The sequence below is a fragment of the Macaca fascicularis genome, chromosome 14 (genome assembly GCF_037993035.2).
Source record: "Macaca fascicularis isolate 582-1 chromosome 14, T2T-MFA8v1.1".
NCBI classification, from domain to species: Eukaryota; Metazoa; Chordata; class Mammalia; order Primates; family Cercopithecidae; genus Macaca; species Macaca fascicularis.
In genome coordinates, this window is record NC_088388.1 from 57,561,963 (window position 1) to 57,589,044 (window position 27,082).

General features: G+C 52.4%; 1 protein-coding gene across 16 annotated transcripts in view; it reads left to right on the forward strand.

The window, feature by feature from the left end:
* Positions 1 to 400: 400 nt before the first annotated feature.
* Positions 401 to 27,082, forward strand: part of LMO1 (LIM domain only 1) — a 45,312-nt gene continuing 18,630 nt past the window's right edge. For 2 of the 16 annotated variants that reach the window (XM_065528605.2, XM_074014408.1), the window contains exons 1-4: positions 401 to 777; positions 2,079 to 2,190; positions 5,589 to 5,848; positions 14,139 to 14,186. In XM_065528605.2, coding sequence (XP_065384677.1) covers positions 5,824 to 5,848; positions 14,139 to 14,186 — 73 coding nt within the window. In that variant the 5' untranslated portion in view covers positions 401 to 777; positions 2,079 to 2,190; positions 5,589 to 5,823. Of the gene's footprint in view, positions 778 to 2,078; positions 2,191 to 5,303; positions 5,849 to 14,138; positions 14,187 to 27,082 lie in introns of those variants that run through there. The other 14 variants (XM_074014406.1, XM_074014410.1, XM_065528604.2 and 11 more) reach the window with 10 other exon arrangements.

Consider the following 27,082-nt stretch of genomic DNA (forward strand, 5'->3'; position numbering starts at 1 on the left):
GCGCACTCGTTCAGAATCACAGGCACGGAGCCCACACTCCCACCCGCACACACACCCCCGCAATCGTCCTACCCCCACCCTCGTCTTGAGCTCACACAGTGGCTCACCACCCCACACAGCCCTCACTCTGGCATGCGAACACACACACACACACACATACAGTTCCTCACACGCACACACTCTGGCTGTGCTTTTGTGTTTTGTCAGAATTAATGAGAAAAGTTCCCGTGCCCTGCGGGTAATTAGTGTCCTTGGAGTTAAATAAGCTAATGGCGGGCACCTCTGGCCCAAGCAATTATGTTTGTGTATTGAATAATTGATTCAAAGGGGGGGGAAGGGCCGCTAATCAGATCTGAGCATAATGAATTGATTTAATTAACAGGGGAATCTGAGGGGCCCTGGGAAATGCAGCCTTCACTTGGCTGAGGCGAGCGCGGCCCGCACCGAGGAAGGACGCGCGCGCGGCTCAGGCTCCGGCTGCGGCCCGGCCCGGGCAGCGGCTGCTCGCTAGGCTCCCGCGATCCCGGCCTGGCCGTCTCGCCCCCTCGCCGGCCCCCTGTCCCTCCTCCTGCGCTCCCTGCCCGCGGGGCTGCGCTCCGGACTCCGGTCGGTCTGCCCCCGTCGGCAGCCGCGGCTCTCGCGACTTGGCACCAGCGCTGGGCCGGCGGGAGCAGCGCAGGCGGCCAGCGGCGGGAGTCGGAGCCGCTAGCCCCTCAGGTGTCCTCGGCGCTAGTCCGGCTGGAGCCTCCGGGACCATGGTGTTGGACCAGGAGGACGGTAGGTGCCCGGCGCGCGGGGCTAGGGGCGCGGGGCGGAGACTGCGGCGCTGGCCCTGCGGAGTCCACCCCGCTAGCGGTGGCAGCGCCCTCAGCACCCGGGGCCGCCTCCGGCTAATGGGTGCCTTCCCGGAAGCGCGGCTGCTGGATGTGTGCGCAGGTGCCGGGGTCGGCCGTGACAGGCTCGGCGGTGCCAGGCTCAGCGCCCGAGCTTCGTCGGCGGGATTAGGAAGTCTCCCGGTCCCAACGAGGCCGCCAGCCCTGCGCGCTCCGGCCGGGAACTTTCTCACGGACTCTTGCCGCCTTGCGGGCATCCGGAGCGCCTCTGCAACCCGCACCGCGGGCTTCCAGGCAGTGCCCACTGCCAACCAGTCTCCCAGCCTCTCTGGGTGTCTGCACGTTCCCCTTCCGCTCCCTACTGCGGAACGGATCCCCGCGGGAGGGTGGGGGTGCCCACAGATCCTGCAGGTGCAGGGGTGAGGGTGCTGTCAAACAAGCAGTGTCCCTGCGGTCTGGCACTCCATAGCTTCGGCATGGGTGACATTGCCTCTGCCCCTGGCAGGGATGGGGAGGGAGCTGCCATCAGTTCACCCAGCCTGGCATGTTGGGAAGTGCCACGCTGGCTGGGGTAGGTGGGTGGGCCATCTAGTCCAAAATATCAGGTCCAACTAAAGGCGGTTTTACCTTGAAGTTAGCGAAGTTTAGGGTCCTTCAGGTTCCTTCAGCTGCCAGGTCCTTGGTGGTAATTTGGTATTAGTAGGCTTGTAGTCCTTTTCTTAAAGAGCCCCACGCCCAAACTGCAGTAAGCTTTGGACCTCACAAAATTTCCATCCATCCCTGGGTCCAACTCCTACACTTTCCACTGCCAGTCTCTTGGAAGAACTCACAGCTCTGGCTGACCCAGAGACCATCCGCCACCGAGGCTGGGACAATCCCTTAGTGCCTGAAGGATGAAGTGCTGGGGCAGGAAGCTGGGAGGTTTGGGATTGAGAGGCAACTTCTGGGCTGCAGGGAAAGGGTCTTGCTGCCTGGCCTTCCTCTCTAGTCCGTCTAGTCCCTTGACCCACCCTACCACCACTCACTATAGTGATCAATTGTCCTTGTTTACTCAGAGCGATCTCAATTTTAGTGCTGAACATTCTGCATCCTAGGAAACCCTTGAGTCACGAGGCAAACTTGGACAGTTGGTCAGTGCACACCCACAACCTTTTCAGGGCTGCGGTGCAGGGGTACGGGAGATTTCTTTGCTATGGTGCAGATTTGGCTTGGGCCTCCATAAGGCCTAACAATTTATAACTGCAGCTTACAAGGAGATCTGTCCAGGCTCTCCAGAAACCAAAAGAGGAAAAGTTTGCCGACTGTGCACTTCTTCACTCCAGCGGGTTGCAAATTCCTGAGCATTGGCTGCTTTTGTGTAAGTAGGGGGAAGGGCGAGGCATCTGAACGTGGCCAGCAGGCATCCTGATTGCACTATGAAGTCTGTAGGTTTACTCTGTCCTGTCAACTGTGGTGGCCACAGAGAAGGGGTCCTCATCACCCCAATACCTCTCTGAGCATCACCTGTGTGGCTAGCCTGTAACTCCGTCTTGGAGGCAGCTGCATTGTGTTGGGAGCAGGCTCTCTGGCTGAGGCACATCTGACAGTCTCCACCAAAGAGTTCTGGAATATCTAGTCTGCCTGGGCCCTCAAGCCCTGCGTCCCACTCCTAATGCAGGAACTCTTCCTCAGGACTTTCCTGCCAGGTGGAGGGGCAAATTGCTGGGACCTGCCCAGATATTTGTAAGACAGCCAGTAGCACCCGCTTTCTCCTCAAACTAACCTTGGGGATTGATAGCTGTCCTCTCCCTGCCATCCCCAGAGGCATTTCAAGGGCATTTTGGAGCACTCTTGGCTTGTTGAAGTGAGAGTACATGCTCATCACCTGTGGAATGTGTTGGGTGAAAACTACCTCCTGCAGCCCCAGGGGATCTGAGGATTCCACTCTGGTGGTGTGGGCGTGTCCCTGGACCTAGAAGCAGCTTGGGTGGGGTGAGCATGGGGGTGGGGCGAGTGTGGGGGTGGGAGTTACTTGCTTGCCCGTGAGCGGAAAGAGGACATCAGATGGGATGAGTGATGTTCCTATCTGCCTCTGTCAACCCAGCAACCCCCTTCCTGGCTGGAAGGTCAAGCCACCCAAACCCTCCAAGACTTGCTGTGAAGGTTCCTCTCCAGATCAGTTTAGGAGTACCATGCTCACAACTGGGGGTGCAGAAAGAGCCACCTGTGGGCACACACAGCACCAGTCCCCTGCTGGCATGCCCTACCTGCTTCTGCAGCCCATTGCTGAGCACCCCAGGCCAGCTCTGGTCCCTGGGTTTGGGGCACAGGGCCCTGACTCCCCAGAGAGATGCCAGCCATGTGGCTGCCAATTAGGTACCTTGGAGGCTGAGGTGAGCTGGTATTCAGACAAACTCATGGACAAGAGAGTAGAAGGGTGGCCACAGCTAACCCAGTTCTGGTTTGTGGGTCAGGGCCAGTCCCTGAAAGTGAGGAGAAGCCGCCCCTGGAGGTCAGTAGTAAGGCTGCATGCAGCCCCGATGGAGTGAATGCCTCCAGTAGCACCGAGGTTTCTACGGCAAGAAGCTGCTGCTTGCCAGCCTGTAAGGCCCTGTGCGTGCTACACTGTCTAGCCCCCAGCTCTGGCGGGTGTGAGGGGCTGGCACCAAATATGCCAGTGGCAGCAGTGCCAAAGCCTCTCTCAGACCCTGAGGGCATGGGTCTGGCGGCAGTGGCAGGGGAGAGATCAAGCTCGCAGTCCTGAGGCATACTGAGTCTGAGCAAAATGATATATTTAACATCAAATATACTCAAGGACTATTAGGATTAAGTATTCAAGATGAGGGGGAAAGTGAAACCCTCTGAGCTGCAGATGAGGCATCTCATTAGAAGCAGTGCTTTTCTGTTTTCTCAAAGCCTGACTTCCATGCCTAGCAGAGAGGAAGATGGCTGCAGCCCCCTGCCCCCAACCCCTGTCAAGCACTGGGGCCTCCCAGGGTTTAAGGGGTAAGACCTAGCCTCCAGGTCTCCTTCAAACCGGATAATCTCCCCCAAACCCCTGCATTGTCTGGAGTGCCACAGTTTACACAGCATATTAACATGCATTAGCTCACCTGATCCCCACAACAACCGTAGATGCAGGAAGGTAGGTCTCCCACTTCACAACCAGGAAAACTGAGGCCCAGATAAAGAAAGAGACTTGCTAAGGTCCACTGTTGGTAATTGGCAGAGATGAGATAAAATCCCAACTGGCGGTCCTTCAGCCCCTTTCCCTTTCCCTGGGTCTAGTCCTCAGAAGTGATTGCCAGGACCAAGCCTCCAACACATCTGTCTGGACCCCTCCTTGAACTGGAGAAAAATCATTATTTCTATCCCACGCAGGAACTCTGTACTGTCTAGGCAAAGAAAAAAGACTTGGGATTTAAAAGTAGGTAGCCTTCTGGCCAGGCACAGCAGCTCATGCCTGTAATCCCAGCACTGTGGGAGGCCGAGGTGGGTGGATCATGAGGTCAGGAGTTCGAGACCAGCCTGGCCAACATGGTGAAACCCCATCTCTACTAAAAAAATACAAAAATTAGCTGGGCATGGTGGTGTGTGCCTGTAATCCCAGCTACTTGGTAGACTGAGGCAGAAGAATCACTGGAACCTGGGAGGCGGAGGTTGCAGTCAGCCAAGATCATACCACTGCACTCCAGCCTGGTCAACAGAACGAGACTCCATCTTAAAAAAAAAAGAAGAAGAAGAAAAAAGAAAGAAAAGAAAAAAGTAGGTGAGTAGGTTGCTTTCCTAGGGTAGGCAGCCAGAACATCAGCCCCAGGATTCTGGGGAGAAGCAGGGTCCAGGACAAGGGATAGACACTGTCTCTTTTCCTGCCTTATGACTTACAGAGCAAGAATTGTCAATTTCATAATAGTAGCAGGAATCTTTGTTTTGTTCAGTGCTGTATCCCCAGTGCCTTAGAACTGTGCTTGGCACATAATATACGCTCAGTAAATATTTGTAGAATGAGAAAGGCTTTCAAGGCCAGGCCTGGGCTTACTTCGAGAGAAATTGAGATAAGCTCTCCTACTCCATGGAGTTAGAATGCTTTTGGGGATGCTGCTGGGGTCAGGAGTAGTGCTGTAAGACTCAGGGTAGGATTGTTTGTGCCCTGAAGAGGGTTAACTTTGCCAGACAATCCGGGAAGCAACCAGAAACTCCGGGCAGAGCTGATAGGAAGGGAAAGGATGTGATCAGAGAAATATTGCTCGAAGAGGAGACAAAAATCAAGGCTGAGGGCCTGGGAGTAATACATGGGGTGCATCCTCCTGACAAACATTGAAGACCACGACCCTGGGATCCGAGGAGAGACGCTTACCGAGCTGGGACCTAGAGGCCTCCAGGTGGCGCTGCGGAGCCGGGCAGCAGTGCGTCTCCACTCCCCCATTAACCCGGGAGGGAGGGGGCCTCGGGAAATGTGTGCATTTATTCAGTAGCAGGAGTGCAAACCTCATACATTGAGGGAGAAAGGCAGCGGGAGACGGCCGCGAGATTCCCCCATCTCTTTGAATATAATTTTAGATTGAGATTCAGATTAAATCCGAGGGGAAAACACTTTATGAGGCTGAAAGCTGTGTCGTTGCCAGAGCCAGGGTTATGAGCTATCAAATGCAATTACATTAAGACAGATTATACTGGGCAAATTGAGCCATTTAGAAGGTGAGAATCAAAGAAACGGCTCTGATCCTCTTTTCCCCCTTCTCTCTCCCTCTCCCTCTCTCTCTCTCTAAATTGCAGTTCGTAGTTCCTTGCAATTCTGAGGCACAAAAGTAGGTGAGACTGCTTTTGTATCCGCGAAGTGCTTCACTCCTGAATGTAATTCTAGCTGAGTGCAATCTAGGTTAAGAGCCGGACAAGCGGGTAATTAGAGCCCGCTAGCTGCCCGAGGACCGGCCGCCCCGCCGAAGCGCGCCCCGAGTCGGCGCCCTTCTCCCGGCCGAGCCTAGCTGCGGCTGGACACGGAGCGCCCGAGATGATGGTGCTGGACAAGGAGGACGGTAGGTGGCGGGCCGGGGTCTCGACGCCCCTCACCCCCTCGCCCCCTTGCCCCCCGCTGCGGCGCGCAGGCACACACACGCGGGAACACGGGCGCACACCTGCTGGGCTGTGCGGGGATTGCGGGGCGGGCGGCACGCTTGGGACCAGGGCTGGGGCAGGGGGAAGCACCGGGGGACAGCCGGGCGGAACTTGCCGGGGGAGAAGGTGGGCGAGCCCCGGGCTGCATGAGCCCCGGGCCGCACGCCCCGCGGACCCCGGCCGTGAGCCAAGGAGCTGTGCACCGGCCGTGTGCTGCGCCGCGGGGCCTCGTGGAGGCTCCGGCTCCCCTGCGATCTCCGCGCCGCGGAGGTTCGCTTTGAGCATTTCGTCTCTGCGGCTGCTGCTCACACCGCAGCCATCACCCTCGCCCCCGCCGCCGCGTAACCCGAGAGGCACTGAGCGCTGAGCAAATCAGCGGCTTCGGGGAGAATCGTACTCCAGAGCTCGGGGCAAGCGGGAGCGCGGGAGGACGGCGCGAGAGCCGGGGTGCCCGGCAGACGAGGGGAAGGCGGTTTGGACCCTCGGGGCACATCTCCATGAGCGTGACTCGATGAGAAAGAGAGCCACCTCTTGTGCTGGCCCGCTATCTCCCTGTCTCTTTGAGCGCGGAGGCGGGAGTTTGGCCCAGAGGAAGAAAATGTCCCGCCGCCGGCCAGTAGCACTCATGCGGGGGCGGCTGCGAGAATGGCACGGACCTTCAGTGGTCGAGCCTCAATGCACCCTAGAAAACTGCAGGGCACGGGAAAGGTCGGAACAGAGGAGCCCATAGCTGCTGGAAGCCACTAGCAGGTGGTCCCATAGACCCCAAAGCCTTCCTGGCAGGGAGTGCCCTGCAGTTAAGTGTCCTAGAAGGTTGGGGATCCCAGCCCCCTTGAGGGGAAAGCCAAGTGGGTGCCCTAAGATGAGTCCCCAGGGTCAGGAGAGAGGCGGTACCCTGGCTGTCCCAGGACCTCCGGCCCTGTAGGTGAGGCCTGTGTGTTGGTGGTGTAGGGGCATTTGTGATTGTTGGTGTCCTCGCTGCCGCCGGCGTTCTGCCATTGGTGAGGTACCAAAAGGGTAGGTTTGCTTTGAGTCAGCGGGAATCCTCTTAAAGTGACTGTAGTGGCCATCCTCTGACCTTCCACTCAGGAGTCTCTGCTGGGCCCGTGCCCGCTGGACCCGTGCCCTCTGCCCCCGGGGCAGCGTTGTTATTGATGTGACCAGTTGGTGAAAACGCAAAGCTAAGTGACTTGCTCAGGGTCACACAGGATGCTCGCATTGCTGCTGCCAGGTGCTGATGCCCCCAGGCTGCCTACTGTCTTCTGAGACATCCAGCAGGGAGGTGGAACTTGAAGTATCTGGCCTGGGGGTGGCATCTAGGAGGCTCTGTGGCTCTCAGCATGGGTGTAGGAAGAGAGAGGATGGGGGAAACCTCAGTGCTTCTGGGCTAGCTGGGGTGGGACATCATCTTCAGTATGTCTTCTCTATTCACAAGGACCCCTTCCTTGGAGCCCCATGTAGGCCATCGGACAACTTCATATAGAATGAAAAGGCGAAGAAGGGGTCTGGGGTCAGGCCAGACAGGGAGGGAGGAGACCTTGATTTAGTGCCTTTCATCACGAACTCCTCATGTTACTTTGGAACAGTCATGCTTCACTTTCCCTCTTGGTAAAAATGAAAGGCTTGGAGAAGCCAGAGCAGAGGGCACTTCCTTGGTACCTGGGGATACTGTCACTATGGGGAGCATGTAGGGTTCATCTTGAGCAGAGGTTATTTGGCATGCTTGGCTCCCCAGGCCCAAGCCAGGAATCCGGAAGACTCAGGCTCTGTACATGGGAGGCCTCAGGCCGGGGAGATTGGTCTCATGCCAACAAGATGACACCCCCTACCTGCACCCAGGATCTTGCTCTGCCCAAGCACCTCATGATGCCTCTGGCTCTGAGATAATACAAAGGGTTTCAGATGAGCCTTGAGTGGGAATGGATTTCTGGAGGTCATTTTAGCCAGCTCTCTGCCTCCAAATTGTGGTGTACCTCAAGCACCCTGGGCAGATGTTTCTTCTGGTTTCTGTTAGAGCTGTGAAACAGAGCTCCAGATGCCCCTCCATCCCCAGCCTAGACTGTCCAGTCTAAACAATATGGTGCCCACTACCATGGAGCTGCTGGGCTCTGGGGTCTCTTATAGCACAAGCACAGCCACTGGGGTCCTAAGCAGCCACCTATTCTTGTCCTGCCCAGCCTATAGCTGTCTTTCAAAAGCAACCTTTCTGCTCATGCATCTGCACTCCACTCCCTGTTAAGAGGAGTCTGGCCTCCCCTAGTTCCAGGAAACCTTGAAGATGGCACCTTCAATTGGAGGAGGGAGAAAGGTTCTGGATCCACTCATCTGCTCCTCCAAACCAACCACCTAACTCCTTCCTGAACACTTCTGCCCTCTCAGCAGGTGGCTACCTGAACTGGGTGGCAGCATTCCCCCACCCCCCAGGTCCCCCAAAGGGTGCGTTCCCTGCATACAGCACCTTTTGTCTGGCTGCAGCAGGGACTCAGGGCTGCTATTAACCACCCCCAACGCCTTTTCTCCATCTGACAGCATCTTGTCGGGAGAGGCTGGGGCTCCTCTGGTTGAAGTCGGGTCTGCCAGCTGCCGAGGACCAAAGCTCCCGCTCTGCTGGGCTGCAGGGCTTTCATGTTGCACTTCTGAAAGATAATAAAATATCAATCGTTTTGCCGTAGCAACGGGTTTAAGAGACTTTCTGAAGTATTGAATCGTCAGAAAAAAAATTTTTTTTTTGCTTTTAAGCACAGTGCATTATTAATAAAGTAATCCATTAGGTCGAGCAGTGAAGGGTCACCACAGAGACAGAAAGATCTGTTTTGCAAACGGTTAAACTTCGAGTTTTAAGATTAATTGCTTTCATTTGGATGCTTGCTCTTGGCCTAGCCATCTCCACTTTACTGGAACTCAGGGTCCGGGCTTTCTAAATGCTGCTGGGTCTGCCTGTCAGCGAAAGGCAGCTGAGCTCCAACTTTCCCGGAGAAACAGCCCTTCTTCCCCTGGCACCTGCGGCTTGGGCTGGCACCAGGCAGTGGGCTTTTGGGGGAGGGTTAAAGTCCCAGGGGAGCAAAGAGAGCTACAGCTCTGAACCCTACCCAAGTCAAATGAGCCCTTGGGCTGTTTGAGAAGAGGCCTTTGAGTAGGAGCAGACGGCAGAGAGTCTGAGAGGGCCCAAGAACAGTGAGAGCTTTGGTCTGTGTGGGACTGGGCAGGAGAGGATGCTGGGGCATCCAGCTGGGGATGCTGGGATACTCCCAGGTGCACACAGGAGAAGGGCAGGGCTGGGTATAAACGGTCTTTGCAAAGGCCCACCAGGAAGGTGGGGATGACCACAGGAAGCAGCAGGCGGGTTGTGGAACTAAACACCAGACATGATTCCTAGAGCATTTTTAATAAGTAAAAATGCCAAAGAGAGTGAAGCTGGACTGAGGAGGACCAGACAGCGGAGTCTTCAATTGTGAATGACCGCTAGGAGCACAGCCTCCACAGCTGACTCAGTTGATCCACCAGAACCGGCACATGGCTATGCTTGGGTACGAACCAGCCCTTGCTGGGCCACCAGTAGGATTTCCTAGGATAGACCCTCATGTTCTAGGCCACAGAGAGTCCTGGGGCCTCTCCTGGCAGAGTGTACTCACCACTGTCCCAGCCCTGGAGAGGCAGGCAGGCCCTGATGCTGTTCCATGCCAGAGACCCCAGCCCATCAGCAGGAAGGCAGAGCCAAGTGGACACTGCTGCCTGCTGAGGCCTGGTAAAGGCCTTGTGAGTCTGGCAGGGTGGGGACCAAATCATGTACTTGCCCAGTGCCTAGAAGCAGGGGAGTGGGAGGGTTACCATCTGCATCTACCATAACCAGCCCCAGTGGCAGCCCTCCTTTCTGCTGGGAATGAGGCATCACATCCTGAGCTGTACATACAGCTGCTTCCCCTTCCTGCCCAAACTTAGCCAGGCAGAGTGTCTGTAAAGATGGGTAACCCCCTCACACACACACACACACACACACACACACCCGAGCCTTGGGTGAAGAAGCAGGTGCTTCTCTCTGTTCCCTGCTCTTCCATTCATTTGCTCACACAGAGCAGCACTAAGAGGGGGACAGGGAAACAACATAAATTGGTCTGTCGTCCAGAATCCATGTCTCGCTAATGTACCCAGATTAACTCAACTGTAAATTGTCTCCTTGGATGGTGGTGTCTTGCTAAAAGTTTCCCATATGATTCATGATTTGGATTGCTTTTAACAGCTATTGGCTAAGCAAGCCGGTGACTGTACAAGGTGATGCAATTGGCATTAGTGAGGGGAGGCACGGGAGCGTGTAATGCAGTCAATACTGCATTAACTACTGATGCCCAATTACAGGGAGCAGGAGAGAGCCTTTCAGGAGCATTAGGACTGGGGGAAGCTGAGATCACTGGCTGCTGCTCGCCTAAAAGCTTCACCCTTTGGATGCCGGGGCTCAGTGCTGGCATGGCCACTCACTTGGCCTCTGTGGTTGTGGGAACTGCCTTTTTCTCTTGCTGTCTGTTTCTGAACATGTCCCACAAATATGCCTTTAGCACATGAAAATGGACGTTTCCCTAGAGCTGGGACCCGCCTCTCCCTCCCGAGAATTGATTCCTTACTCCACCCTGTGTCACCCTGTGTCCCAGAGTCAGACCAGGTGGCTGCCCCATGAGCTTCCATTTAAGGAACTTCACAGCAGGCCCTATTTGTAGGCAGCACCAAGAGGAGGTCTATTTTGGTCTCTCACCCTTGGAACAGATGGATGATTGCCAGTGAGCACTGGCAGTTGACTCCCTGTGGTCATGGGCAAAGGAAACACGAGGTTCAGCCATGGCCCAGGGCGAGGCTGCCACAGTTGGGAGGTGGCCGTGGCTAGACAGGTTGTGCTGTCTGAGCAGAAGGCAGAGCTGTGATGGTGCAGCTAGGGAAGGCTGGGGGCCAGTGACTTGAGCCATGTTGGGGTCTAAAGCAGATGCAGGTCCAGGGAGTTAGGAGATCCCTCCAGAGCTGTGCCCCCATGTAGCAGGGAGGCCAAGGCTGTTGCTGGATCCATCTCCAGGGTCTAGAGGGCCTCCCAGAAAGCCCTGTTCAGGGACGCTGAGAAGACTAGAAGATGTTAGGGCAGAAGGTAGAGGAAAGGACATGGGTGTCCCAGTGTGCCAGGTACTGTTTGACTTGCTGCCACCTTTGTCATTGCACTAAGCTATGCAGGTCCAGTATGTCTACTGTGATTTTGTGTTACACGCCCACCCAGTGTAGAGGTTGCTTGCCTCTAAACCTTTGCCTCTCTACCTTCTCATCTCTACAGTGAGAACAGCCATACCTAATTGGCAGGATTATACTCAGGATTAAGTGAGATACTGTCCATGTACACATTTGATGAGCCAGAAAGCCTCATGGCTGTGTGGAGCAACATTGCTCCGTGTTCAGTTACAGTATGATCTGAAATAACTCTGTGTCCAGTCCAGTGCTTTGTTCACTGGTAAGCACTGGGTCTGTACCCTCACTCTGCCAGTTTATTTATCATGGCCCTTAATCATTGCTGCCTGGGAGGAAGGCTGACCTCACTACTTGCCCATGTCCAGATCCCCACGGCAGGTGGCACCTTGGGAAGAGGTCTCTAAAACCACTCTTTGCAAATTCCTCCATTTATAGGTGGAAGTCGAGGTTCAAATAGGGCAAAAGGGCTGCCTAGGGTTCCATGAGGAATTGGAGCCTAGAGCATCAGCATCTTTTTGCCATGCCTTCTGCCCTAGCCCCGAGGCGTGATGAGGCTGGGTAGTAGAAAACTCTGATTACAGCAAACATCAACTGGACTGGGACTACGGACCACGTGCTTGGGTGTCCCAGTTTTACCCCTTGCCAGCCTACTGACAGCCCAGAAGATGCAGTTCTATCCTCAGATGTAGGTGAAAGGTGCTGGTGGACACTCACATCTGTCCTGGTCCTTTTGAAGTGGAGAAGCCCCAGAGGTTCCTATGGCATGTATCCCATCTTGCTTCCCTGTCCTGTCTGGAGTTGGAGGACATTGAGACATGCAAGATGTCCTCCCATTCCCAGGCTTAGCTCTTTGTGGTGCTGCTAGAGTGAGTTTTCCTGGCAAGCCCATATTTGGGATTGGACTACACCAGTGGAGTCAACTTGTCCTGGCTTGCAAGATATTCTGTGCATCTCTTCCCAACTCTGAGTTCAGAGACACTGCATTGGTAGCTTGAAATTAGCCACAGTTTGTACCATGGACATAAGCAAACACTACAAATCAGGGCGTTTTCCCAAAGACTTGGTTGTTAAGCATGCATCAGCACATCACCGGATTGCATTCATCTGGAACTCTGGACCTACCTTTTTGTCCTCTGCTACCGCCATTCTCATCTCACCTACTATCTTTCTCCTGGTGCTCATTACAACCAGTCTGACCAAACCTCTGCTACCCTGGCATCCTGCCTGAGGCCTACTGCTGCTTTGACCATCACACTAAACTATGCAGGTTTAGTATATCTACTCTGGTTTTGGGTTCCATGAAGACTCAGCATTTGCCTCTATTCCCTTGCTCCTATGTCCTCCTTGCCTGGCATGCCCTTTCTCCTTTAGTTGGCTGAGGTTTCTCCCAGACCATTCCAGACCATGCTCAGAGACACATCCACCAAACCTAGCAACAATTTGTTCACCACTGGTGGGTATGTGTTCATTTCGTGTTCTGTCTAAGGCAGGAGTCCACAGTAGCTGATACAATTAGGGGAAAAGTAAAAGCAGGTGGTGTGAGAGGAGTGAGTAGGTTGGTCCAGATTGCAGGGGCAGCTGCCCAGTATGAAGGCCCATGGGCTCAGATCACTAGATCCTCCCTCCTGTCCCTTCCCCTGGAGGTCAACTGGGCTTTCTTGAGTGGCCTCCTGTCTTCAGGTGTAGTCTGCTAGCATGATTCAGAAAACCTGGGTTTTGTCCCAGCTGACTGCTGTGTGACTTCAGGCAATGCACTGGGCCTCAATTTTCTCATCCCTACAAAGGGTGAAACACCTAACTGGCACTTTATGTCCAAGCACACACTTGGTAAACCAGAAAGTTTCATGCTTGTGTGAATTGACATTGCTCTCTGCACAGTTACAGTATGATCTTTTGGCTTTGGCCTCTCAGCCTTTAGGAGTCATAAAACACAATAGCTATCATTATACTGAACCCTTACTTAAAAGTGCAGCATTGTGCCGTCTATATGTATCAAGTAGTTATTGCTGCGTAATCAGTTACCCTAAAATGTAGAGCCTCAACACAATAAGCATTTATTTAACTTGAAAATCTGTGGGTCAGTGATTTAAGCAGGGCTTGGCTGAGCAGTTTTTCTGGTTTCAGCTGGGCTCACTCACACCTGGAGGATGGAGGATGGCTGATCAGTTGGATGCTGGGCGTGAAAAGACTGCGAGGCCCTCATTAGCCAGTAGGCTTGTCCGACTTGTTCTTATGGCAGAGACCGGTCCAGAAGGTGTGGAAGCACACAAGGCTTCTCTTTTTTGAGAGAGTCTCGCTCTATTGTTCAGACTGGAGCGCAGTGGCACAATCACAGCTTCCTGCAGCCTTGACCTTTTGGGCTGAAGTGATCCTCCTTCTTCAGCCTCCCAAGTAGCTGAGACTACATCACCATGCCTAGCTAATTTTCGTATTTTTTGTAGAGATGAGATTTCACTATGTTGCCCAGTCTGGTCTTGAACTCCTGGGATCAATCGATCCACCTGCCTCAGCCTCCCAAAGTGCTGGGATTACAAACACGTGCCACCACGCACCACCGCACCCGGCCTACACAAGGCTTCTGAGGCCAAGGTTTGGCACTGGGATGTTGTCACTTCTGCTGCATTCTATTGGCCAAAATAAATCACAAGGCCAGCCCAAGTTCAAAGGGTGGAGAAGCAGATTCTGCTCTTGAAGGTAGGAGGTGAAAGTCATATAACAAATGGTGTGGCTATGGGGAGGGGTAGCGAATTGGGGTCATTTTTGTAATCAGTCCACCAAGCATCTTCCATATATAATCTCATTTAATACCCCTAAGAACCTTAGGAAGAAGCTACTATTACCCTCATTTTACAGATGAGAAAATTATTGTACAAAGAGATTGAGTAATTGGTTCCACTACAGCTCAAGAGTGCTAGAGCTGGGCTGTGAACCCAAGCAGGTTGACTGCAGAGTCAGTGCACTCACTCTCTGTGCTCTGTCTGCTCCCTTTTCCAGCTGTCAGACATGAGGATGCAGAGAAAGACTCTCAGAGTTCAAGGAAAGGTGAGGAACCTTCGAGATGACTTGGGGTGGAAGGAAGCTTGCTGTGGGCAGTTTGAGGGGGGCTGCCATGGGAGCCCAGCTCCATTCCTTCCAGAGCCACCCTGGCAGGGGAGGGACCATAATGAGGTCAGTCCCCATTGCCTCTTTCAGATTTTCCTCTCTGTCCTGCAAAGCCACTAGACAGCTTGAAAGGATGTGATGCTCTGTGTTCCCAGAGCTGACTTAGACCTGGGCATATATGCAGATGCAGCGAGGTGAGAATCAATTCATTGGTTGGCCCCTAGCCTCAAAATGGGGTGGTAAGTGGGCTGGTGAGAGGCCTGTGTACATTCATAAACCAGCTGATTGAAAAGCAATATTTCAGATAAATACAAGCCAGCGATCTATCAGTGGTTGTAATAAAACCCAGGCTTCAGGCTGTGATTTTATTTTGAAATAATAAGAATTGCTTGATTCTTTTTACTTGAGTTACCATGGTAATTCCGGCGTGGAGCAGTGTTATATTGATTTAGAAAGTGGACAGTAATATTTCTTTTGTGTTATTCTGTTTCTAGGCCTTGATTTCTAATTTCCACTTGGAGATTACTTTTATAAATTTCTTAAGTCCTTCCACTTTTTTTTCCTCTCACAGTATAATTTTCCTCTCATACGCTGCTATGTTCTGAGCTTATTGGTTTGCTCTTATTTTAAATTAAACTTGCTGGTTTCAAATATTGAAATGACATCTTTGTCTGTGTCTGTACTTTGGTTTAGCAAAATATTACAGTCTGACGCTTTCTGCTTAATAATTTAAGGGAGGCATTCTGTCGGCCCTCACTGGGTGCTGATAACTTATGACTCAACCAACGCAGGCCTTAAACTCCTGACATTTTAATATTGTGTGGCGGGAGTGGCTGCCCTTCTTCTCTGAGTCTCAGTGGGGAAAAATTCGTGTGGTACCCCAGAAAGGAGTTTTAATAAATCAACTTTGCTGGTTGGCATGATGACTTGATGGAGAGCAGGAGGGAGACCCACTCTTGCCAGACAAGTGGGAGCACCGCTGGCCTGGGCTCCTACAGTCCTGTTCCATCCTGCGTGTCCTCTCCCCTCAATCTTTAAAAACCCTAATCCCTGACGACAGTATCCAGGAAGGACTGAGTGGGGCTACCTGTGGGTGCCATCAGAATGTTCAAACTCTCTGATTCTCAGTTTTCCTTTTGTAAAACAAGTGGAATTAGCATGGGCTTTGAGTTACACAGGTTCAAATCCTGTCTCTGCTGCTAAGTCATTCTGATGAGTAAATTCTACTAATAATTTCAAGTAGTAAAATGGGTATGAACACGGTTACCTTTTAAGTCTGTTGGGACTTGATCAGGCAAAGCTTCTGACAGTCTTGCAGATGATTGGTGTCATTTCCCTGTCCTCCCTGGGGTACTGGTGAGAGCAGGGGAGACAGGGGAAGTGGATGTGCTTTGGAAAACTTGCCCTGCTCCAGACAGGCCTGGAGTTCCCAGCCCTGGGAGGATTACTCTTTGGAAAGGACTCACGGCTGTGGCTCCTTGAGGACGTGAAGCAGCTTCTCCCACTTTCCTCCTCTGCCCAGCTGAGGGCAGGGGGCCTGGGTAGGGCAGCTGGAGACAGGGCTCTGTCCTCTGGGCTCCTCTCCTCAAAACACTCCACCTCAAGGCCTGTGCTGTAGGAGGAAGTTCACAACAACATGGGTTGTCAGGCAGAGAGCTGTCTGCAGGGCCCCCTCTCAATGGCCTGAGGAGAGGGCCCTTCTCTACAGAGCATGTATGCCAGTGTGACAGTGTATTATCTACAGCTGTGTAACACATTACTTCCAAAATTAGCAGCTAGAAACAATACCCACTTATTCTCTCATTGTTGTGGGACAGGAATCTTTACGGGGTCCTCTGCTCTGGGGTTTCTCTCCGACTGTGATCAAGGTGTCACCTGGGGCTGTGGGTTCATCTCAAGATTCATGTGGGGTTGTTTCAAGCTCAGTAATTTAGTTGCTGGCAGAATGCATTCCTCACGGGCTGCTAGACTGAGAGCCTCCATGCCTTGCTGGCTGCGGCGGCCATGCCGTATGGGCCTCTCCAACATGGCTGCCAGCTTCCTGAAAACCATTGAAAGACGGTGTCTGCTCACAAGAAGAAAGTCTGTCTACGAATCACAGATGTGACGTTTCATCACCTTTGCTGTGTTTCCTTTCTCGGGAGCAAGCCACTAGGTCCAGCCCACACTCAAGGAAGTGGGGCAGATGACATAAGGGTGTGAGTGCCAGGGGGCAGGATCACTGGGGACCATCTTAGAAGGTGGCCTGCCATGAGAGGCCAGCCTCTGGAATAGCAACTGCCTCCAGAGAGAATGCCTCACCAGCTCCATTCCCAGGAGGCCTCCTGGGTCACCTCATGCCAGGGAAGGGCACAGATGTCTCAGAGTCTATCATTTCATCATCACAACACCCTTGGGAGGCTAAGAGGACAAATACTAGCTCCATTTTGCAGAGGACTAGGTTGTGTCCAGAGAGGAAAAGATGCTTGCCTGGGATACCCCAGCAAGCTGGCATGTGGAAGAGTTCAGGCGAGAACCAGGCCCTGCCTGCCATGAGCCTGGGGAGGTGGCGGTAAAGACACTCGCAGGCCCTCCCTAGCTCTAGCTGTGGGAGGGATGGTGCTGAATATGTGCGGACACACACACGCACTCTCACACACACATGACACACACTCGCTCCCACATACATGCACGCACACTACATGCCCACTACACACCCCCATACACACCACACACACCTATACACACACATATGTTCACATACACACATTCACACACACATGCACACCCACCCACACAGACACATGCACTGTCTCTCACACTCACACACCACACACACACACACACACACACAACCCTGGACCAGCGCTGGGGGCTGCTGGATTTTGTTCTCACAGGTGGTCAGTTTTCCAAGGCTGGGACGGCCCTACAAAGCCGCCCCAGTGGGGTCTATCACCCCAGGGTCTCCCTTCTCAGTCCGCCGGGATGATACCCGCAGAGGAGGTGAGGGTGGTTCCTTCCTGAGCCAGCCTCCCCGCTGCTGTTGGATTGAGGGCCCCACCTCTTTCCTGGCTGTTACAGGGGCGATGGAGGCGGCGTTTTGAGGCAGCCTGGGCAGAGGTAGTGTCGGCAGTTCCTCACGTGGGAGCAGGGTGGAGGAGGCTCTCCTGCGGGCTGAAGTACTCCCGTAAGCAGGTTGGTGGGCACGGGGCTGGGAGCCAGAACTGCTGCATCCACATCCCAGCTCTGCCACCACCTCACAGTGTGTCCTTGGGCTGGTCCCTTCCCCTTTCTGGGTCTTGGTTTCTCCATTTGCATTCCCAGAGTGCCTGCCGGCTACATACCCTGTGGCGTCGTATATGGAGACAGGACTATTGGGGAATGGGTGTGGCAGGGCCAAGCCAGCAGAAAGGAACTCCCAGTGAGGTCTCTTTCTCTTTTGTTGGTCTCCTAGGGTCGGGACACACAGTTTCCCAGGTGAGAGCATCTGTAGCTCTCAGCCCTCCACACTTGGTCTTGTCACACTCAATCCAGGTGGAAAGCCCTGTCCCCTGCTGTTTGCAGGTAGAGTCTCAATTAGGAGGCAGAGGGGACCCCTGGAGTAGGTTCAGAGACTCATGGCCAGTGAATGGAAGTCATAGCCTTGGACTGAGAGTACCCCAGTCAATTACATCCTTTTATGGCTGGGGAAACTAAGGCACTAAGAAGCGTCTGCTTCCTTTCTCAGCTGAGTGTCTCTGAGATACTTTCTGAGTAGAAATATCTGTGCCCAGCAGACGCTGCATCCGATTGGCATGGGGCCTTGAGGCTGCACCCCAGCTCTGTCAGTCAGAGGCCATCTCTTCCAGGCAGCCGCTCTCCCCCAGCCAGAAGCTGTTTCCCATCCATGAGGCATCTTCTTGGCAGGGGCCAGGGCTCTGGGGAGCAGTGGGCAGTGGGCAGGGCTCCCTCAGGCACCTGGTTCCAAGCTGGCACTCCACCCAAATGCAGAGTTCAATGCTTTGACCTGCCTTTGTGCCCTGAGGATGTTTTTATGCTATTCTTTGATCCTCAGAGTGCTTATCAGATCACTGCTAAAATATGCCTTTGACAAGAGCATAAGATCTCATTAGTATTATTGAGATATTATTCTCCAAAAAAAGATCCACAAAAAAATTAAAATTGGTTGAAATAATTAACACAAAGTAAAACTGGCAACAACTAAGACTGCACCTGGTAAAGTATGTTACTAACTAAAAATTGACAGAAGAATCAAATCTTCCTGAGAAGTTTAGAGCTGGTGAAGCTGGCTCGGGAAGCATTTTCTGGTAGAAATAATTGCCAGAAAAGAATCCCAACAGTGGCAAAAACTCGAATTTGTGAGATCTGATGTGAGCCAAAAGCTGATCATAAGCCAATAGTCGCCTTTAACAATTTAAAAATAATTGATCCCAATGAAAATAATCTCCACAAAATTCAAAAAAATGGGGAAGGGTGAAGAAATGGTTTAACACAAATGAATAGAAAAGTGATCAAGGAATTAATTGACTTAATGAAGCTCATTAAGAGTTACTTTATTGATGAAAAATTCTCAGTGTTGGTATAATTCTTATCAAAATGTAGATGTTAAGGGCTAGCCCCTACTAGTAGATGCTTAGTAAATATTTGTTGAGCGGATAATGAATGAATGAGTTTATAGGTGAAGGAGGTCAGGAGAGGATCAGAGAGAATCAAAAGGATTCCTTTGTCCCAGAAAGAGGACAAGGAACCCCAGGTTCAAGACTGCAGAGGCCATTGTGACTGGAGCTTGGGGCATCATCAGTGAGGCTGCAGGGTGGTCAGGGCTGGCAGCGCCACATTGTGCAGAGCCTTGCAGGCCGTGGGTAGCAGTTCCAGTTTCCCTACATCCTCAGGGGGCGCATGTGCAGGTTTGTTACATGTTACATGGGTATATTGCATGGTGGTGAGGTTCAGGGTATGACAGATCCTGTCACCCATCAGTGTCTGTTGTTCCCATCTTTATGTCCATGTGTACAACAGGACACCTTTGAATGGCTTGAGGTAGAAGCAAGATTCTTGCTCAAATTTACATTTCATTAAGACCATTTGGATTACTCTGTGGAGAGCAAATGGGAGGGGATAAAACTAGAGGCAGAGAAAGCAGCACATAATGGGGAGGGAGGGGTTCTTTTTCAGCTGTACAGACGGACCTCTCCCCATCCCTCCAGCTTCAGATGGCCCCACACTCCTGCCTGCCTCCCTTCAGTTTCCTCCAGAGCTTGCAGACTGGGTGTGTGCAGGGTGAGGCAGGTGGGGGTCTGGATTGGTCAGAGGAGGCAGTTGGGGTTTAGGAGAGGAACTGTGCTGAAGCTGTGGCCTTAGGAATGGGAGCTCATCTGAGGTCTTCTGGTGGTCAAGATCCTGGCTGGAGCTGCTCAGCTCCCTGTAGCGGGGCTTGAACTTGTGGCCAGAGCTGGAGTTGAGCTCCAGGGAAGGTAGACCAGAGGCCCTGGCTGCAAGCCTGTCCTTGCCCAGCTTTGTCCCTGAGGCCCTTGCTTGCCCAGCCCAGCTTTGGCTTGAAGGCTTCCCCAACCCTTCACTTCCTCCTCTGCTGCTGTCATGACTGGACCATGATTCTGGCTTTCTAGGCTCTAAGAGAAGGAGTCAAAGACTGTGGGCCTGAGGCAGGTGGGAGGACACCAGGACTGGGAGGTAGCAAGTCCAGACCTATCCAGCCACCCGACGGTCAGTCCCTGACTCCTCTGGCCTCCTATGATCTGTCTGTAAAGTGTTTCTTGGCCCTCCCAGTCTGGGCCAATGTTCTTTCTCCCGACTGGCTTTCATAAAAGCTGCTGATTCTGGGAAAGAGGCATGGCTCAGGGTCTCCCTACCCTTACCTGTTTCTACTCTAGTCCACCCCCAATTATATTCAACTAGGATCGGTCCAGAGAAGAGCAGAACTTGTTTGAGGCCTCAGAGCACCTCCGTGTGGTCTGGGAACTATGCCTAAGGTCTTGCCTCTGCAATGAGCTGTCCCTCAGGGGAGAGGTCTGTATAGTGGTCTGTCTGTAGACTCAGGTGTCTATAGTGGTGCATATAGTGGTACCATTCCTGCCTGGCTGCCCAGGGTCTGGAGACCCAGCAGCCCACTCCATGCTGTCTCAAGGGCACACACTCTTCTCCCTGTGGTCCATACTACTGGGAATCCTGCCCTCCCTTCCATGGTAAAGGCTTTGGACTCACTCTCCCAAGGAGAGAGAACCCCCAAGAGCACCAGGTCAGACACATGCAGATGTGAAATCTTTAGAATTCTTTGAAAGCGACAGCAGCGGCATGAGGACCTGACCACTTGCTGCAGGATTAGCTGTCTTTTGACTTGGTAGGTAACAAGCATGAACTGTGGATTTCAGTCCTGCTCTGCGGTCCTCTGACTGTGGGCTCTCCGGCAAGTCTTGCTCTACCACCCACTGCTACTGGATGTTATTGGGCAAACCACTTCACTTTTCTGAGCCCTGGTCATATAAGTTAAGACCCAGAACATCCTCCCTGTCCCCTGCACAGAACTCAAATGAGAGAAAATGTTTTCATGTGTTTTGGCCCACCCGAGGAAGTGTTGGTGAGAACATAGTGGCTGCATAAATGGAAGGGCACTTGCAACATGCGCTCCTGCCACCCCTTACCTTGAGAGGGCTTCTCATCCCTGGGCCTCAAAGAACTTTGGGAGAGAAATTTAGAGAAGTTCAAGGGTAGTTTCCCTGAGGAGCAGCTTCCCAAGACAGCATTTCATGCTGAATCCGTGTAGACTCAGGGAACTAGCCTCATGACTAGAAAATGAGCATGTGTCCACTTGCTTCAAGGCCCAGATAGTCCTTTCAAGTGACCAGAGCTGTCCTGTCTCCTCCATAGGGCTCTCTCCACTGCGGGAGAATTGGAGGCTGGTCTGCCTCTGCAGAGATGAGGCCTGAGCCGCTGTGACTACTCTCAGTCTATCCCCGTTCATTCCCAACTTGGGGGCAGGCAAATGCCCATGCCCCCGTGCAGCCCCAGCTCCCCCTGCTGACCAGGATGCTTCATCTTTTTGGGTCATCCTCTCAGATTAGCTACAAAGGGTACTGTCCCTAGTCTGGGCATGGTGCTCTCCCCTTCCAAAGGCAGCCTCGTTGCTTTCCTTCCTAGCCTCGTGGCCTGAATCTAAGCTGGCACATCCCTGTGCCAGGTGGGGCTCACAGGCCCTGGGAGAGGGCAGCATCCCTTACCCAACCCTGCCTGGGGGCCTGGAAGTCCTCACTATGATGCTATTCATTATGCATGTACCATTATGCACATACTGTTATGTACTTGTGGTGTCCAAAGTCGGACAAGCTCAAGGTCCTGAAGGAGGGACCCCTCTGCCATGGGCATGCTCAGTTTGCAGGTAGGGCATAGTCCTTGAAGGATGCAGAAATTTCAACAGAGACCTGAGAAGACAAAATGATAATGCAGTTGTGGAAGCAGATGGGCCAAGGAGAGTGATGGATCCAGTAAGGTTTCAGTTTCTTGGGGAGCAGGGCTGGAAAAGTGGATAGAGTCAGATTTCTGGATATGGGGGTCTGGGGAAGGAGGTAAGGGGGTGCTATGGAGCCCTTTCATCACTTTCATCCCAGCAGGGGCATGGAGTGACCAGGGCCTGTCCCCTGTGAGGCTGGCTGTGGGGCCTCCCAGGTCCCCCCACCTGGCAGTTTCTAGCTGCCACAGGTTATTGCCCCCCTTTGCTGACCCCAGAACTGAATATTTTATGAACTGGTTTCTCCTGTTCTCAAAGGAATATTTATATTGTTTTTGTTTGTCTCATTTTATAATAGCTTTATTGATTTATCATTTGCATACCACAAAATTAACCTTTTGAAAATACATACTTTAGTGGTTTTTAGTATATTCACAGAGTTTTGCAATCATCACCGTTATCTAATTCAAGAACATTTTTATCACCTCAAAAAGAACCTTCACCCCATTAGCAGTCACTCCCCATTCCTCCCTCCCTGGCAACCACTAAACTACTTTCTGTTTGTACAGCATTGCCTATTCTGGACATTTCATATAAATGGAATCATGCAATATGTGGTTATTGTATCTGCCTTCTTTCTTGGCATAATGTTTGCAAGGTTCCTTCACGTTGTAGCATATGTCAGTACTTCATTTCTTTTTGTGGCCAAATCGTATTCCATTGTATATATATACCATGTTTTATTTATTCGTTTGTCAATTGATGGACATTTGGGTTGTTTCTGTTTTTTGGTTGTTCTGAGTAATGCTGCTAGGAACGTTCATGTACAAGTTTTTGTTAAGACCTATATTTTCATTTTTCTTGGGGATATACTTAAGAGGGGAATTGCTGGGTGATACAATTTCAATGTTTGTTCCCTCCAAATCTCATGTTGAAATGAGATTCTCAGTGTTGCAGGTGGGGACTGGTGGGAGGTGATTGGATCACGGGGATGGCTTCCTCATGAATGGCTTAGCACTATCCACTTGGTGATGAGTGAGTTCTTGCTCAGTTCACTCAAAATCTTGTTGTTTAAAAGAGTGTGGCACCTCCCCCATCTCCCTTGCTCCCAGTCTTGCCATGTGACTTGCTTTCTCCCCTTCCTCTTTTGTCATGATTGGAAGCTTCCTGAGGCCTCACCAGGAGCAGATGCTGGAGCCATGCTTGTACAACCTACAGAACTGTGAGCCAATTAAACTTCTTTTCTTTACAAATTACCCAGCCTCAGCTATGTTTATAGCAACGCAAGAACAGACTAACACACTGGGTCATATGAAAACTCTGCGTTTGGGGATATTTGTTTTTAAATTCAAATGAATAGTACATGAGTATTTAGGAGAGAAGCCATCCTTAGTTGTCTGGGCTTCTGGAAGGGAGGCACCCTTAGCTTGGTACTGAGGTTCATTGGCACTTTGGATACGTCTTTTGCCTGCTGGCTTCAGTTTTCCGATCTATGAAGTAGCTTTAGTACTGATCTCTGCTCACCTCAAGGGCTTCTGTAAATAATTACTACTTGTGAGCCGGGCGCAGTGGCTCATGCCTGTAATCCCAGCACTTTGGGAGGCCGAGGCAGGTGGATCACAGGGTCAGGAGATCGAGACCATCCTGGCTAACACGGTGAAACCCCATCTCTACTGAAAATACAAAAAATTAGCCAGGCATGGTGGCACATGCCTATAGTCCCAGCTCTTCGGGACGCTGAGGCAGGAGAATGGCATGAACCCGAGAGGCAGAGCTTGCAGTGAGCTGAGATTCCACCACTGCACTCCAGCATGGGTGACAGAGCAAGACTCTGTCTCAAAAATAATAATAATAAAAAAATTACTATTTGCATAGCATGTCATGGATAGCAAAGGACTTCTGCTTACTTCAGGTACTTTCATTCTTCAGCCCTGCAAGTTGAATGTTATTGCTCTAGTTTTGCTGATGAGGAAGCCGAAACTCAGAGAGGCTAAATTACTTGACTGAGTTCACAATGTGGGTCGATGGCAGAGCCTGAACTTGAACCCAGACTTACCAGAGTCCAAGTCCCTGGCCTGAACCCTTGCCTCAGATGTGTCTCTAAGCAAAGCAGGGCCCAGACATGGCCAGTTGTAGGCTCTGAAGCAGAGCATGCTATAGGAGAGAAAAGGATGCTACAAAAGTCCATTTTTAGCTGTGTGACTTTAGTTAAGTTGTTCCACCTCTCTGAGCCTCAGTTTCCCCATCCACAAAATGGAAGCAATAATTATAACTTATAGCACTGCTACAAGGACTTGGGAAGATGCTGTACATGAAGTGCTGGGCATGATGCCAGGCACATAGAAAGTAGCTGGTAGAAGTTTATAGGGCACACGAGGAGGAGTGAAGAGGATGCAGGGTACTGTGGGACTGTTGGGGAGAAGTGGCTGGCTTCTGGGCTGGTCAGAGCAAGCTTTAAGGAGGAGCCCTCACTCGGGCTGGCCAGGAAGGTGAGCAGAAGGTGGAGAGTCCCCTGGGAAGGCCCAGTGTTTTCTGACCTGGTGCTGCTGAAAACCACGAGGGGTTCCCAGGGTTCTCAAGAGATTTCCCATGTTGGGAGTTTGTGGACAAGCTCTGCTGGTGCCCCCAGCCCTTACCCCCAGGCCAGCCTGCAGACGCCTGAGAGGGGGGCTTGCGTGACTGCCTCAGTTAGCCCGAGCGGTAATAAAACACTTTAAATTTATTGTGACATTTGGATTTAATTAAAAAGTACACACTTAGGGAAGTAGAACATAATGGGGAGAGAGGCAGTGTGGCTTTTCCCCTCCTTTCTTCCCCAAACTAATTAGCATTGTATTTTAAATTGTTTATGTGCCGCTAATCATCGTAATAAATCATTTATACTGAAAAAGACACACTCGGCTGTGCCCGCCTTGCGGGTTCTGCTCACAGGGCTCTATCGTGAACAAATTGATCTGGAAGTGAATTTATTAACCACTAGGGAAGAAATCATTAGTGCTTTCTCTAAACATTCCCCAGGTACGCTTTATTGCCACAGTTTATGCTGTAACTAAGAGGAGCATTATCAGGTCCATGTTGTAATTTCCTTGCAAAGCCAGCAGCCCACTCCCAAGCTGGGGGCTGGGAGGGGCTGGGAGGGGCTGGGGAGTCCCTGCCTCCTCTCCTATATGTGATCTGGTGACCCCAGCCTCCTTTCCTGGTGCTCCTTATTCCAGAAAGGGCTCCCTATAAAGCCCCTGCAGGCCCGAGGCCTTGGTGGCTGCATTCTGTTGTCTCTTACCCACAGGGTGGTTCACACTCATTCATGTTTATGTGTCAGGAGTATGGCTTAAAGCTGGGAGCTAGCCAGGGGTTTGGAAAACTCTGGGGCTGGGGCTGAGGGAATCAGTGATCTCAAAGAGTCTTGTCATAGACCAGCTTTCCCACCCAGAGATGGTGAATGCACGCACTGTGAGCTAATGATAGGCTGGGAGGCACAAATGGGGCTCAACAGGGACCCAGGCAGGAGTGGGAGGCTGCAGCCGAAGCTGCCAGGAACATCCTCTGTGGGCTCATGCCTCCAAAGGCCTTCCTACTGCAGGCCTGGGGCCTTCTCAAGGGTTTGGCTAGAGCAGTCTGTTCTGGCTTGGTGAGGCCCACTGCCCTGTGCCTCCTTGTCCACCTCACCTGGGTGCAGGGCCCAGGCAGTACTTGTACTCCAGACGTGGTCTGACGGATGACAGACAGCACGGCTGTCAGCTCCCTGGCTGCAGACTCTGTGCTGTGGACAATGCGGCCTGCGGCCACACCGGCTTGCCCAGCGGCTGGCCCACCCTGCTGACTCTCACACAGGATGCCACTTTCCCTTTGCACTTGGGGGCTTCAGACCACTCTCACTTTACAGGGGCTGCACTGCAAGACACACAGCAGGCTTTCTCCCACCAGGTTTCCAGAAGAGACATTCGCTTCTGAACAAGGATCTTCTGCCTGGGAGCCCATGGCTGGTCTAGGATACAGATCCCAACCTGTCTGATTCCAAAGCTCATATTCTAAATGGCTTCATCCACGGTTGCTCCCTGAGCCTCCTCAGTCATGCGGGAGGCTGAAGGGAGATCTGGCCCACGTGGGCCTTGCTTTCAGCGTCTCTCTCTTATCCAGGTCTGCAAAGAAGTGCTGAAGCAACCCCCAGGGCTTCAACAGGAAGCCCTGGGGCAATGCCTCAGGCAGGCATCCCAGAGGCAGTGCTGTCTCAGCCACAGCCAAAGGGGTTCCCATCCCTGCCGCTCCTGGGGGTGGGGCCTGGAGTCTCCCTCCTAACCCCCAGCCCTTCCTCCCCTCACCCAGCCCAGTGGCTGGCAGATGGGCTCTGGCAGCTTCAAGAAGGAAGCAGGACCCAGCAGCTGCCTAGGCTCAGCTTGCTGGGAGGGTCCCCTCTTTGTGCCTGGAGAACGCATTTAAAAGTTTGAATTCAAAATTGATTTTGAAGGGCCCTAATCTCCCATCCCCTGGTGCTCGCGGTGTGTCTGCAGCTCCTGCCAGACTCTCGTTTTCTGGTTCAGCGCGCTGGTGCTCACGTCCCTGATGCTGTGAAATTGAGACTCGTCTGAGAGTCCATGTCCTCCTCCTCTGTGGAGATTGCAGGCCTCCTGGGAGCCCTGTTTCATTAGATGGGTGACGCGGGCTTTGAGGGTGCCCAGGGAGCAGCTGAGTTGCTGTCAGGAGAACACAGATTCCAGATGCTTCTCCACCGGTCCCCACAGCTGTGCAGTTTCAAGCGGCATTCTGTTAAGGAACCTAGGGGCTGGCTCTAGCAGCCCAGGATGGGATGGGGGTTGGTGGAGGCTACAGATCGAGAAAGGCTTGGGCCTGGGGCTTTTCTGTAGCAAACTCCAAGGGCCGCTTTCTCCCACTGGCCCCCGGAGACTCAGACTATGCTGACAGGGAAGAGTAGTCATTTTTGTAAGCCAAGAAGACCCTCAGGTAGGGAGTTGGGAAGGCTAGGTCTGTGCCAGGGGTGGAATTACAGAGACACCTGGTACTCCTGAGGGTTGAGATGGGTATTTATGTGTAAAGGGAGGCTCGCAGTGGAGGCAGGGGCTGGAGGATGTGTTTTTGCTCCTCTTTTATCTAAAAGATAAAGGGTTTATATTTGCATGAGAGCTGTCGTGCCTCAGCTGGAGCCCTGGGATGGCTTCTCAAAAGCCTGGATTGTGGCAGCCATGACCCAGGAGCTGCTGTGGTTGAATCTGCTTTGTTCGTTAGGGCCACATAGCTACAGGTACCTAGGGGGTGTGGCACAGGGGCAGCAACAAGCCTGATTAAGGCTCCATCTCTGGCGGCCCTGCCTATCTGAATTGGCCCACTCTGGCCAGCAGACTCTTGCCAGTAATATCTGGATAGAATCCAGTCTCTTCAT